Here is an 11161-nt window from a genome sequence, read left to right as displayed (position 1 = left end):
CAGAGGGACCGCAGAGGGGGGACCGCAGAGGGGGGACAGCAGAGGGGGGACAGCAGAGGGACCGCAGAGGGACCGCAGAGGGACCGCAGAGGGGGACCGCAGAGGGACCGCAGAGGGACCGCAGAGGGGGGACCGCAGAGGGGGGACAGCAGAGGGACCGCAGAGGGGGGACCGCAGAGGGACCGCAGAGGGGGCCGGGATGAGGCCCGGCCAGCGCCTGAGAGCAGGCCGCAGCTCCGGCGTTGGCAGCGCGCCCTGGGAAGTGTGGCCCGAGAAGAGCAGCCAGGTCGAGGAACCTGGAGGCGACAGTGGGAGGCGAGACTCCGCTCATCCTGGAAGGGGACTCCTCAGACTCGGGAGGGAACCACCTTTTTGCCAAGTGGGGCAGAGGACATAGATACCAGCCTGGAGATACAGGGAACCAGCAGAGAGGGCCTCTGGGTAGGAGGTGACATTTCTGGCGGAAACCAGGGGCGGTCTGAAAACAGTCTGAGATAAGGGCACCACCCAGGCAAAGGTAGGAGCAATAAGGTTTCCACACTCATCCTCTATTTGAACTCTTGGCTCATGCCCTCCCTCAGCATCTCAAGATGCTAGACATCCAACAGGCTGCAGGATTTCACCCTTTACACAGGAAAAGTTGAGTTCTCAAAGCGCTACTGAAACACTCCTACAGGTCTAAAGCCCTGGTCCCACACCAGCCACCATTGCTGGTACCCTGATACTGAGACCTTCATGGTCAAACCTGCTCATTGTGATGAGAAGAACCTAGGACCAGATATAGATACATATGTGTATGCACATATATGGAGATACATACACATATGCACATACAGATAGATAGATAGGTAGATAGATAGATAGATAGATAGATAGATAGATAGATAGATAGATAGATAGATAGATAGATAGATAGATAATGTGCAGGGAAGAGGGCCTACTTGGGCACCTGTGACACTCCTGAGAGCATACTTGAGCCCACTATAACTCCTTTTGCTCCTGAGGTTAGGGTTTCTTGGCCTTTTCCTCCAAGAAAGTCTCCTGGTCATCTTAGGGTAGACAATCAGAGCCCCTAAAGCTTACGTTCTGTTGGCTGTTCTGTCTTGAACTCCCGGGAAGCCCCCATCCTTCCATCCTTCCGTGCAGCTTGGTTGGCAAGTCACACACTCTGAGGCCTGGCCCAGGCAAAATAATCCTGGTGAGCCACTTTCAAGGACTTTTCCTCCCAATGTGTCAGGATGCTCTGGAGCCCAAGGGTAGAGTCTGGAAGTGGACACTGTGGCTTCAAGGAGGTCACCCAAAGTCCCCACTGGAATCCTTTCTGCCCCTCCCTTTCAGATTAACCGAAACCTGCTAATTGTGGCAACCTCCAAAGGTTCCCCTCCCCCACAGCCTCTTTCTCCTTTCCCCTCCCCCTTTCATCCGAATGATAAAGGACCAGTCCGCCAGCCTGGCTTCAAACTCTGGCCCTGCCTCACCACTCTACCTCAGCACTTTGAGCCCTTCAGTAGATCTCGATCCAGCTTAAGTTGCCTGCCTCCCCTGCATGGGGCCTTGTGACTCCAGCCTGGGGCCCCGAGAGGCAGAGTCAACCTCAAAGCCACCCAAGAGGAAGAAGAAGAGATATCTGCGACATGACAAGCCCCCGTACACCTACTTGGCTATGATTGCCTTGGTGATTCAGGCCGCACCCTCCCGCAGGCTGAAGCTGGCCCAGGTGAGCTTCCTCACGCTTGGTGGTCAAGCCTTTCCCTGACCCATTCCCCCAGCAACCCAAGGACCAGGCTTGGCTTTTACCTCCACCTACTCTTTCTGCTACCAAGACAGGTCCTGAAAGCTGAGTTACTCAGGGGACACCCTTCTCTCAGAACTGCACGCCTGTAGGCCTAGAAGTGTTCCCTTGTGAGGTGGGGAGGGTGCTGGGTAACCCCTGAACTCGATTCTGAGTGAGGGCTGGGGTGGTCCTCAATCCTGCTCACAGCCCTGGCTGCAACCTGGTTTCAGATCATTCGTCAGGTCCAGGCCATGTTCCCCTTCTTCAGGGATGACTACGAAGGCTGGAAGGACTCCATCCGCCACAACCTTTCCTCCAACCCATGCTTCCGCAAGGTGGGGAAGAAAAGGGTCAGAGCCCAAGGGGAGGGGTGGGCAGGGAGGCCCTGAGCAACTGAAGTCCGAGGGCCCCTACTCAAGCCTACCTCTCCACACACACAGGTGCCCAAGGACCCTTCGAAGCCACAGGCCAAGGGTAACTTCTGGGTGGTGGATGTGAGCCTGATTCCGGCCGAGGCACTGCGGCTGCAGAACACTGCTCTGTGCCGGCGCTGGCAGAACCACGGTGCGCACAAAGCCTTTGCCAAGGACCTCAGCCCCTATGTGCTTCAAGGCAGGCCTTACCCGCCACCCAGTCCCCCGCCACTCCCGAGGGAGGGCTTCAGCATCAAGTCCCTGCTAGGGGACCCCAAGGAGGGGGTAAGCTGGCCCCAGCAGTCCACCCAGGTCAGACAGAGCAGCCCAACTCAAGCAGGCACAGGGTCCTATAGGGAGGAGGTGGTGCCCACTCCACCCCTGTCCTCTGAGAGGCCTCTGTGGCCCCTCTGCCCTTTCCCAGGGCCCACCAGAGTAGAAAGGGAAACTCCCCAGGGGCCAGTCGTCCGGCCATCACCTCTCTCCCCAGAGCCCAGTACCTGGCCCCTCCACTTACTGCAGGATACCCCAGACCCTGAGGGACTGTCCAGCAGGAGACAAAGGGCCTCTCTGTGGGGACAGCTGCCTACCTCCTACTTACCCATTTATACTCCGAATGTGGTAATGCCTTTGGCCCCACTACCACCCACCTCCTGTCCTGGGTGCCCACCTTCAAGTAATCCAGCCTACTGGGGGGTAGCTCCTGAATCCCAGGGGTCCCAGGGGCTGCTCTGGGATCTGGACTCTCTCTTCCAGGGAGTGCCACCCAACAAGAGCATCTATGATGTATGGGTTAGCCACCCTTGGGACCTGGCTGCTTCTGCCCCAGGCTGGCTGCTCTCCTGGTACAGCCTTTGAAGATTCTTGGACAGGGACTGCTTTTCTCTTATCCCCAGCTTGAGGGTAAACCTAGTTTAGGAAAGTCTCAAATGGCTACAACAATCTTGAAGCAGCAGGCATGGCCTTGCTGAGAATCCTGTTTTATTGGGTTGGTGGTCCCGGCAGGCACACCTGACCCTGGTCAGTCATGCCTCTGCCTCCCCCAGCCCCAGGGGCAGAGCTGGAGCAGCGGGTTCAGCCTGGGGTAGCTCTTCTTGGTCCCTCTTCTCAGGCTCATACACCATCTATCTGTCCATCCATCACTATCTGTCACCTCCTCTCCCGGGCTCCAGGCTGGGGGAGGGACAGTTGAATGAGTCCAGGCTGAAGTCCTTCCTGCCCTCCCTCAACTGTCTGGGAAGGAGGTAGCACCTTTTGAGGAAATGTTTAAGAAATGAAGACACAACCCTACATAACTCTTGGGATGATGCTGGTTGGGGAGATAACAGTAAAGGAATTTACAGCATTTTAATTTCAAGTCTGATTTGGGGGCAGGGATCCTGACTTGGGAAGCCACTTGGCCAGAGTCTGAGTCCTGGTTCCTGCAGCTCTGGGATCTCCTGCTGTGGACTGTGATAACAGGCAAATGGTGATAAGGAGAGCCGCGGGCTCTGGTCAGCTAGGGGGGAGGGGGCAGTTATTTCTCCAGACATAACTCTGCTGGCTAAGAAGTGGGGAACAATTCGACATTGGAGGGAGCAGTAGATCCCCAGGGGGCAGAGAGGTTACTGGGAGATGGGGTACAGGAACTTTTCTACCACCTCTGCCAGCAGAGGCGCCACCTCAGCCCCGCCCACCCAAGGCAGGGCTTCTACCCAGGACTACGGAGGTGGGATCCCCGGGGCTGAGAGATCCAAGCCAGAGCCACTGCCAGGGCTGTGGCTTGGAGGGCTGCCGGGTGACGGCGTAGGAGTGCAGGGAGTTCCAGTGAGTGGGGTGTCGGTACTAAGGGAGGAAGGAGTCCCAGAGCCCGGGGCTCTATGGCGCCGGGCTGGACCCAGTTCCACCTGACCCACTCGCTCGGCAAACTTGAGTGAGCAGACGGTCTCCCCGAGGTCTTCTGGCCGCGTGGAGATCTGCAAGGGAGCAGAGATGGTGGGTGGGAGGGTTCCATGGGTGGTGCCTGCCAGGCAGACGACCCTCCTAAGCCCCGCCCCACGCTGGCCCACCTGCAGAAGCAGGACTGCCGTGGTGCCTGGGCCCAGCGCCGGCTGAAGCAGGCGCGTGAGCTTGGAGTCTCGGAAGGGCACGTGTGGCCGCCGAGCGCGCAGGGCAGCCATCACACCCCCAAGTGCCAGCAGCGAGCGGTTGATAGTCTGGGCCTCTCGAAGACGCCGGGGGCCATGCAGGTCTCCCCTTGGCACGCTTGCTGCGGCCAGCTTCCATGCGCGCTCAGACCCTGCCAGGTCTACCAGGTGCAGCGTGCCTGTCGGGGATGTGCAAGACAGATGTGGAGACCAGCCAGACGTGTGAGACCTGTGGTGCACGGGAAAACCCCGGAGCTCGGCGCTGTACCTGCAGTGCCCTGAGCACAAGGAGCAGCAGCGGCGGAGCACAACCGGAGCGTGACCAGGGCGTGGGAGCGGGAACTATGCTGGTTCATAGCAGTTGCAGCTGTGGCCCGGTTGCTCCTCCCCAGACTCAGCATCTGGAAAGAGCAGTCAGGGCTGGCCTGGTGTGGGGTTCTCACCCCCTAGCACAAGGACAGACCCTGGAGGGCAATCTTACCTGGTGTAGGGTCTCTAGGTCCGGCACATCCCAGTGTGTGAGACCAGCCACCTGGACCCCGCCCTGGCCTGCTGGCCCCTGCCTCACCACCAGGTGCGCTGGTGGTCCTGGGGCCAGGAGATCCCTGGTGAGAAAGGGGGTAAGCTTGGTGGCTCTGCCTGGCTCTAGGAATGGCCACAGAGGCCCTAGGCCAAACGGGAAGCGGTCCCCCCGGGGCAGCCCAACCTGACTGCCTCATTGTAGATCTCCACCATGCTGAGGGTCACTCGGTGCTGGCCTCCAGTCTCCATTTCCTGGAACAGTGACTGCAGAGCCCGAGGGGCTATGCCAGGGTCCTCAGGGGGGCCCTAGGGATAGTGCAGTCCCACACTGGATTCACAGCCAAGTACCCAGGGCCTTGACCTCCAAGCTGAGGTTCTAACTCACCTCCATGCTGTAGGTCTTCCCAGACCCAGTCTGACCATAGGTGAAGATGCAGACACTGTAGCCTCTGAGGCAGGACAGCACAGCTGGCTCTAGCTGACTAAACACCTAAGGGCAAAAGGAGTGGGAAAATGTCTTGGTCCCTAATTTCCTGTTCAGAACCTGGAAAGGTAAGAAGTGCAATGTAAGGTGAATGGAGTACATCTTGCCTGAGAAGTAACTCTGAGAGAACACAGTAGGTCAGAGGAGACTCTACCTCCCTAGAAAAGGTGATGATTTCATTACTGTGATTTGAGTGTGTGTGTGTGCACGCACATGTGGATGCTGGTTCTGGGATTTGAACTCGGCCTGGGCACTGTCCCTGAGCTTTTCCTAAAGGCAGTCCTCTACCACTTGAACCACAGTGCCACTTCCAGCTCTTTCTGAGTTTATTGGAAATAAGAGTCACACTGTCTTTTCTGCCTGGGCTGGCTTCAAACTGAGATCCTCATATCTCGGTTTCTTGAGTAGTTGGGTTTACAGGCGTGAGCCACCAGCATCAGGCAAAAGGTGATTTTTTTTTTTTTTAAAGAATTAGCCAGGCAAGAGCTGGGGATGTGGATTAGTGGTAGAGTGCTTGCCTAGCATGCATGAAACCCTGGGGTCAATTCCTCAGTATCACATACACAGAAAAGATTGTAAGTGGCGCTGTGGCTCAAGTGGTAGAACACTAGCGTGGAACAAAAAGAAGCTCAGGGACAGTGCCCAGGCCCTGAGTTCAAGCTCCAGGACTGGCAAAAAAAAAAAAAAAAAAGAACCAGGCAAAAAAGGGAATAGCATGTAGAGAATGTAGGATCCCAACACTACGTAGGGGATTCTGGCAGTAGCAGTTGAGGGCCAGATGCTGGGGCCTGATTGCCTAACACAAACTAGGCATTTACTCCTCATCCTTGAAGCCAGTTACTGTCCATCCTTTCTGCCTATTCCCCTCTGTAGCACCTATTTTGAGAGCTAACAGGCAAAGTGCCAGCCAGTCAGGGTCAGGGCAATACAAAAGATGTGCTCCGAAAAGGTGTGTGGTTGTAAAGGATAGTGGTCAGCTAAGACTGTTGGAGCCCGGTCCCTGAGAGGTAAAGAGAGGTAGCTGAGGGGGAACATGCAGCTGGGACATTTATCCTTTGACAACTGGTTACAGTAGCAGCCTTCTGAGCAACAGCATGGCCAGCTTCAGTACCAGAAGGTCCCTAATGCCTGGGTGGCTGTCACCTCTGCTTGAAGTATAGCTGATGGCACTGAGGACACAAGCTAAAATTACCAGAGTGGGTGCTAAGAATTCCTGATTGGGGTGGGGGGTTGGGAAGGTGGCTCAGTGGTAGAGCGCTTGCCTAGCATGCCTGAGGCCCTGGGTTCGATTCCTCAGCACCACCTAAGCAAAACGAAAAAGGCCGGAAGTGGCATTGTGGCTCAAGTGGTAGAGCGCTAGCCTTGAGCTGAAGAGCTGAGGGACAGCGCCCAGGCCCAGAGTTCAGGCCCCACGACCGGACCCAAAAAAAAAAAAAAAAAAAAGAATTCCTGATGGGGCAAAAGAATCACTGTGAATGTTGAGGCAGAAATGAAAACACAGGTGAAGTGTTTCCCAACAGATGCCTCTGGTCCAGACACTAGATAGAGGACCCTGTCCAGAAGAGCTATGGCAGTGGACAAGAGAAAGGGGGAGGGAGCAGTGCAGAACTGTAGTTTGGGGTGGAACTGAGGCTGGGGAACTCATGTGACAGAAGACAGGTAGATGCAAAGTGAGTCAGTACTGGGCCCTCTGCCCTTGCCTGCCCATCATCATCCGGCACCTGCAAGATCAGCTGGTGAATAGTCTCTTACCTAATCCATCTCAGCTACAGGAACTCCAGAGGCATTGTATGTGCAAATGCAAAACAAGTTGGTGGGCTGGGACATGAGCCACTGCTTTTCTACTGATATCTAGCATGTAAATGGGATGCTCCTACAAGAGCAAGGTTCTGCCCCTACAGGTAGACCGTCTGAATCCTCAGGAGGAGTGGTCAGCCCTTGAAGCTTGAGGGGAGGAGGTACTAAGCCAGCACCTGTGGGATAACTGTCCTCCACCACTAGCGTCCAGCCGTGCTCTACAGCCAGTTCTACCAAGCAGTAACTGTCACCTCAAACAGGTTTGTGCTCCTTAACACCCAGCTGAGTGGCCAGTCCTGCCTCCCAAGTATTCTAGTAGTTCCATTCCCTGCTGGAGCCCAGCTACCTTCCCTTTTTTAGGTGGACAAACAGACAAGCAAAGGAGGAATGGGCCTCTTTTGGACTTGTAAAGTTCAGGACAGGTGAAGAAAGCAGATGTCACCTCCTCCTGACTGGCATCTGGAGGAAAAACCCAGTCCAAGCAGAAGCGACGCTGGCGCCCTCTATAGCAGGTGGTGATGGTGCCACCAGGTCCAGGCTCCAGGCTCACCAGGCTAGAGGGTGTTCCGGGCCTCAGCCGACACAGGACGCGGATGTTTCCTGAAGTGGAGATCAGATCGGCAGATCGCTTCCTTGGCCCTGCAGCCTGGAGAGGCTAGACTTCCTCCAGCCTGCTCTTCCCCATTGCTCCCTGCCCCAAGCCACCATACCCTTGAGCTCCAACAGACGCCCTGGGCCTCCCGTTGGGGGCCTCTGATGCCCCTCAGGATGCTGAGCCACAGCTTTTTCAGATGACAGTGCCCCCAAGGCCCAGGACACCTGAGGAAATAGGGATGTGAGGGAGGTAAAGACAGGTCTCCAGGCCGCTCCAAGTATAGTGGGGTGCTGAGAGCAAGAGAGAGTCACTGTGTGGCCACCAACTATGGTGGTCTACAAGTTCTCATGGCTCTCAGCCCCAGTGGGTCTGAGATGGAACCCAGTAATCTTAGGTAAGGATATTACACCATCTGTCCCTCTGCGTCTCTCAGCAATTCAGTTTCACAGAACAGTAACAGTGGGCCAACAACTGACCCACTGATGCATACCACTTCCCAAGGCTCAGAGGAAGAGGTAACAGGGGCTCTCCCAGGAAGGACAATGAGAAGACTACCCATAGACACCAGGGAAGGAGGGAGCCTAACCTGACCCTGGGCCTCACTCAGTGAGCCCTGGCAGCTTTGGGTAAAGGTGCTGACCAGTCCTCGGAGGTCCCCACAGCCCTGACGAAGGCTGGCCATCCGTGCTCGAAGTCCTGGAGGAGGATAGCTGTTGAGAAGAAAAGCCTAAACCACAGGGCGTTCCAGCCCTCTGCCCCCAAGCCCTTACCTGCCAGCTGCCCATGCACCTGTTGTAGCTCCCGTCTGCAGTTCTGCTCTGTCTCCTGCTGGAGCTGCTGAAGGGCCCCTCGAAGGCCCTGCAGCTGCACCTCCTGAACTCCCAGCTGCCCACCCAACCCCGCCCGTCACTGAGGAAACAGGCACTTGCCAGACCCTACCTCAGATGCCCCCTCCCAGTGTCTCAGCCCTCTTTATCTGTAGGACCCAAGCCCACCTGGACTCGGAGGGCTTCTGTGGTGTCTTGGGCCTCCTGAAGCTGGCCCTGGAGCTCCAACAGAGCCTCTGCCTCCTCCTGCAGGAGGGTGGGGGCTAGGTGGGCCACAGAGCCAGTTAGGAACTCAGGAAGGGGTATTCTGTGGGCCCATCTCACAGTCAGGAAGGCCAAATCAGAAGTAGCCAGAACAGCTGAACCCATGACTCCCAGCTCCCTGCAGGGAGTTCCCCTAGTTCCTCTGCTTTCCTGGGATCACTGATAGATATCATTAAAGAGGGTTCTGCAACTTATGTATCAGCTTCCTGAGAGGCTGCCCTGCAAAGGCCATCCCAGGGCATGTCTGTAATCAAAGATGGTTCCCCGACAGGGCCTGCTACAGAAAGCACCAAGTCCTGAGGGGGCTTAGGCATTGTCGGTGGATGACAGATGTGCTGTGGAAGCCTGGGCTTCAGGAATGGCAGCCAGCCGTCAGGGAGCAGGGTACCTGCGGAGGCCTGGTAGAGGGGCTCGGGCCCCAGTGTAACAGGAGGTCTCGAGTGAGGCTCAGGCTCTGCTTTAAGGCCTCATTCTCCAGTGTGAGATGCTGAACCCTTTTCTCTGAATCTGTTGCCCCCTGCAGAGAGAAAGAGAGGGAAGCCCTCAGGACCCACCTAGAACTCCAGTGCTCCTGCCTGCTCCAGCCCCCCAGCAGCCTCACCGCTCCCAGGCGCAGGCGGCCCAGCTCTTCCTCCTGCTGCTCTAGCTGCTGCCGCAGCTCTTCCAGCTGCAAAGAGCCAAGACAGAAGGGAACTCCTTTTGGGAAGGAGCTCCCACTCCCCAGTTCCTGCAGCTCTTGGGTCCCTCACCTGTCCAAGGATGAGCTGCTCTAGCCGCTGCCAAGCCCTCTGCTCTTCCTCCAACTGAGAAGGCTGCCGTCCCTGGGCCTCACCCGTGGGTGCCTCATTGAGGACAGGGGTGGGACAGGAGGAGTTTTCTTCTGGTGACAGAGATCCTGGAAATGAGTAGGATTGAGAAGGTGACTGTCCTGAATCCTGAGGAGCACAGCTGGGCTTAGGACTCCTTATTCCAGGCACGTTCTGACAGACCTCCTCCCACAGGCTGTACCCCTTACAAACCATCTATGGTGGGGAGCTGCACTGGCAAGGCTGGCTGCGTTCCCTGAAGCAGAGCCTGCCTTCCCCTGGGGCTCCGAATCCATGTCAGAAGGGCCAAGAGCTGACTGGTCAAGCTCAACAGCGGAGGAACCTCACCAGGCTGTGGAGGACAGTAAGAAGAATAAGAGAAGAAAGCTGGACACCTGTGGCTTACTCCTGTCATCCTAGCTATTCAAGAGACTAAGAGTTGAGGATCGTGGTTCAAAGCCAGTTGGTCAGGGAAGTCTGTGAGACTCTTATCTCCAGTTCACCACCAGACAACTGGAAGGGGTGCTGTGGCTCAAAGTGGTAGAGAGCTAGCCTTGAGTAAAAGCTCAGGGACAGCGCCCAGGCCCTGAGTTCAAGTCCCACTATCGATCAACAAGCAGATAGATAGATAGATAGATAGATAGATAGATAGATAGATAGATAGATAGATAGGTATAGAGGAGTGGTGGCTGGAGCAGCCTGTGCCCGCTCACCTGGTCTTGGTTGGGAGGGTTCGCACAGCCCTCCTCTGCCCCCAGCTGGACGGAGAGGAACTCGGCAAGGCGCAGGAGGGCTTCCTCCAGGGAAACCTCGGCAGGCCGGCCCTCAGCTCGCGCCTCCAGACCATCCTGGGCCTCGGAGCGGCCTGCGAGGCGGCGCGCGGGGGAGGGGTCCGTGTCACGTGCGGGAGGGTGGGGCTGCTCTCCCCCCCGGTGAGGTCACCCCCTCTCGGGCAGGGCTACCCCACCCCCAGGGCTCCGAGGCCCCCCCTTCCCTACCGGCCAGGCCGGTCAGCTCGGTCCACAGCTCCGACGAGAGCTGATCCGGGTGACGACGACCCCTGGGCTTGCATCCGGCCCCCTGGAGAGAGCGGGGGCACCCCTAGGAGGGAGCGGGGGGCCCGCGACGGGCTCCTGCCCCCCGGAGCCCGGCCGAGCGCTGCGGCCGGCCCCTGCTTCCCACCCCCGGAGTCCCCGGCGACCGCGAGCTCCGGGCGTGGGCTGGGCCAGCCCGCCGCCGCGCCCCCCGCCCCGCAGCCCCCCGCTCACCTGGGCGGGGTCCCCGGGGTCCGCGGCGGCCGCCGCCCCGCCATCCCTGCGGAAGAGGCTGTAGAAGATGTAGATGAGCAGCGAGTAGAAGGCATACATGGGCGCGCGGGGCGGCCGAGAGCCCCGCTACGTGCCGCCCCGCGTCCCGGCCCCGCGCCGCACCCGCCCGCCGCAGTGCCCGTGCGCATGCTCGCGGCAGCCGCCCCCACGACGGGGCTCCCACGGGTGGAGGGCGCGCGCCACAGAGCGGGCGCGGGGACGGGCCCCCGACGTGGGAGGCACTGC

General features: G+C 57.9%; 2 protein-coding genes across 2 annotated transcripts; one reads left to right on the top strand and one right to left on the bottom strand.

Moving 5' to 3' along the window:
• The first annotated feature begins 203 nt into the window (after positions 1–203).
• LOC138829632 (forkhead box protein H1-like) lies at positions 204–3532 on the top strand. The gene is made up of 4 exons (XM_070026069.1): positions 204–517; positions 1339–1717; positions 2005–2109; positions 2215–3532. Exons 2-4 carry the CDS (start codon positions 1547–1549, stop codon positions 3043–3045), a joined length of 1107 nt encoding a protein of 368 aa, XP_069882170.1. The 5' UTR covers positions 204–517; positions 1339–1546; the 3' UTR covers positions 3046–3532.
• On the bottom strand, positions 3146–11028 carry LOC138829631 (kinesin-like protein KIFC2). Its single transcript, XM_070026067.1, has 18 exons — positions 10877–11028; positions 10607–10688; positions 10322–10473; positions 9822–9960; positions 9552–9697; positions 9404–9469; positions 9191–9319; positions 8707–8784; positions 8482–8596; positions 8298–8407; positions 7827–7935; positions 7559–7716; positions 5221–5325; positions 5020–5141; positions 4795–4918; positions 4582–4714; positions 4236–4492; positions 3146–4142 (listed from the first exon to the last, which is right to left on the bottom strand). Exons 1-18 carry the CDS (start codon positions 10973–10975, stop codon positions 3888–3890), a joined length of 2379 nt encoding a protein of 792 aa, XP_069882168.1. The 5' UTR covers positions 10976–11028; the 3' UTR covers positions 3146–3887.
• Between the last annotated feature and the right edge of the window lie 133 nt (positions 11029–11161).

Source organism: Dipodomys merriami, unplaced genomic scaffold, assembly GCF_024711535.1.
Source record: "Dipodomys merriami isolate MVZ:Mamm:240054 unplaced genomic scaffold, mDipMer1.0.p SCAF_174, whole genome shotgun sequence".
NCBI lineage: Eukaryota > Metazoa > Chordata > Mammalia > Rodentia > Heteromyidae > Dipodomys > Dipodomys merriami.
This window is presented reverse-complemented; position numbering and strand designations above follow the sequence as displayed.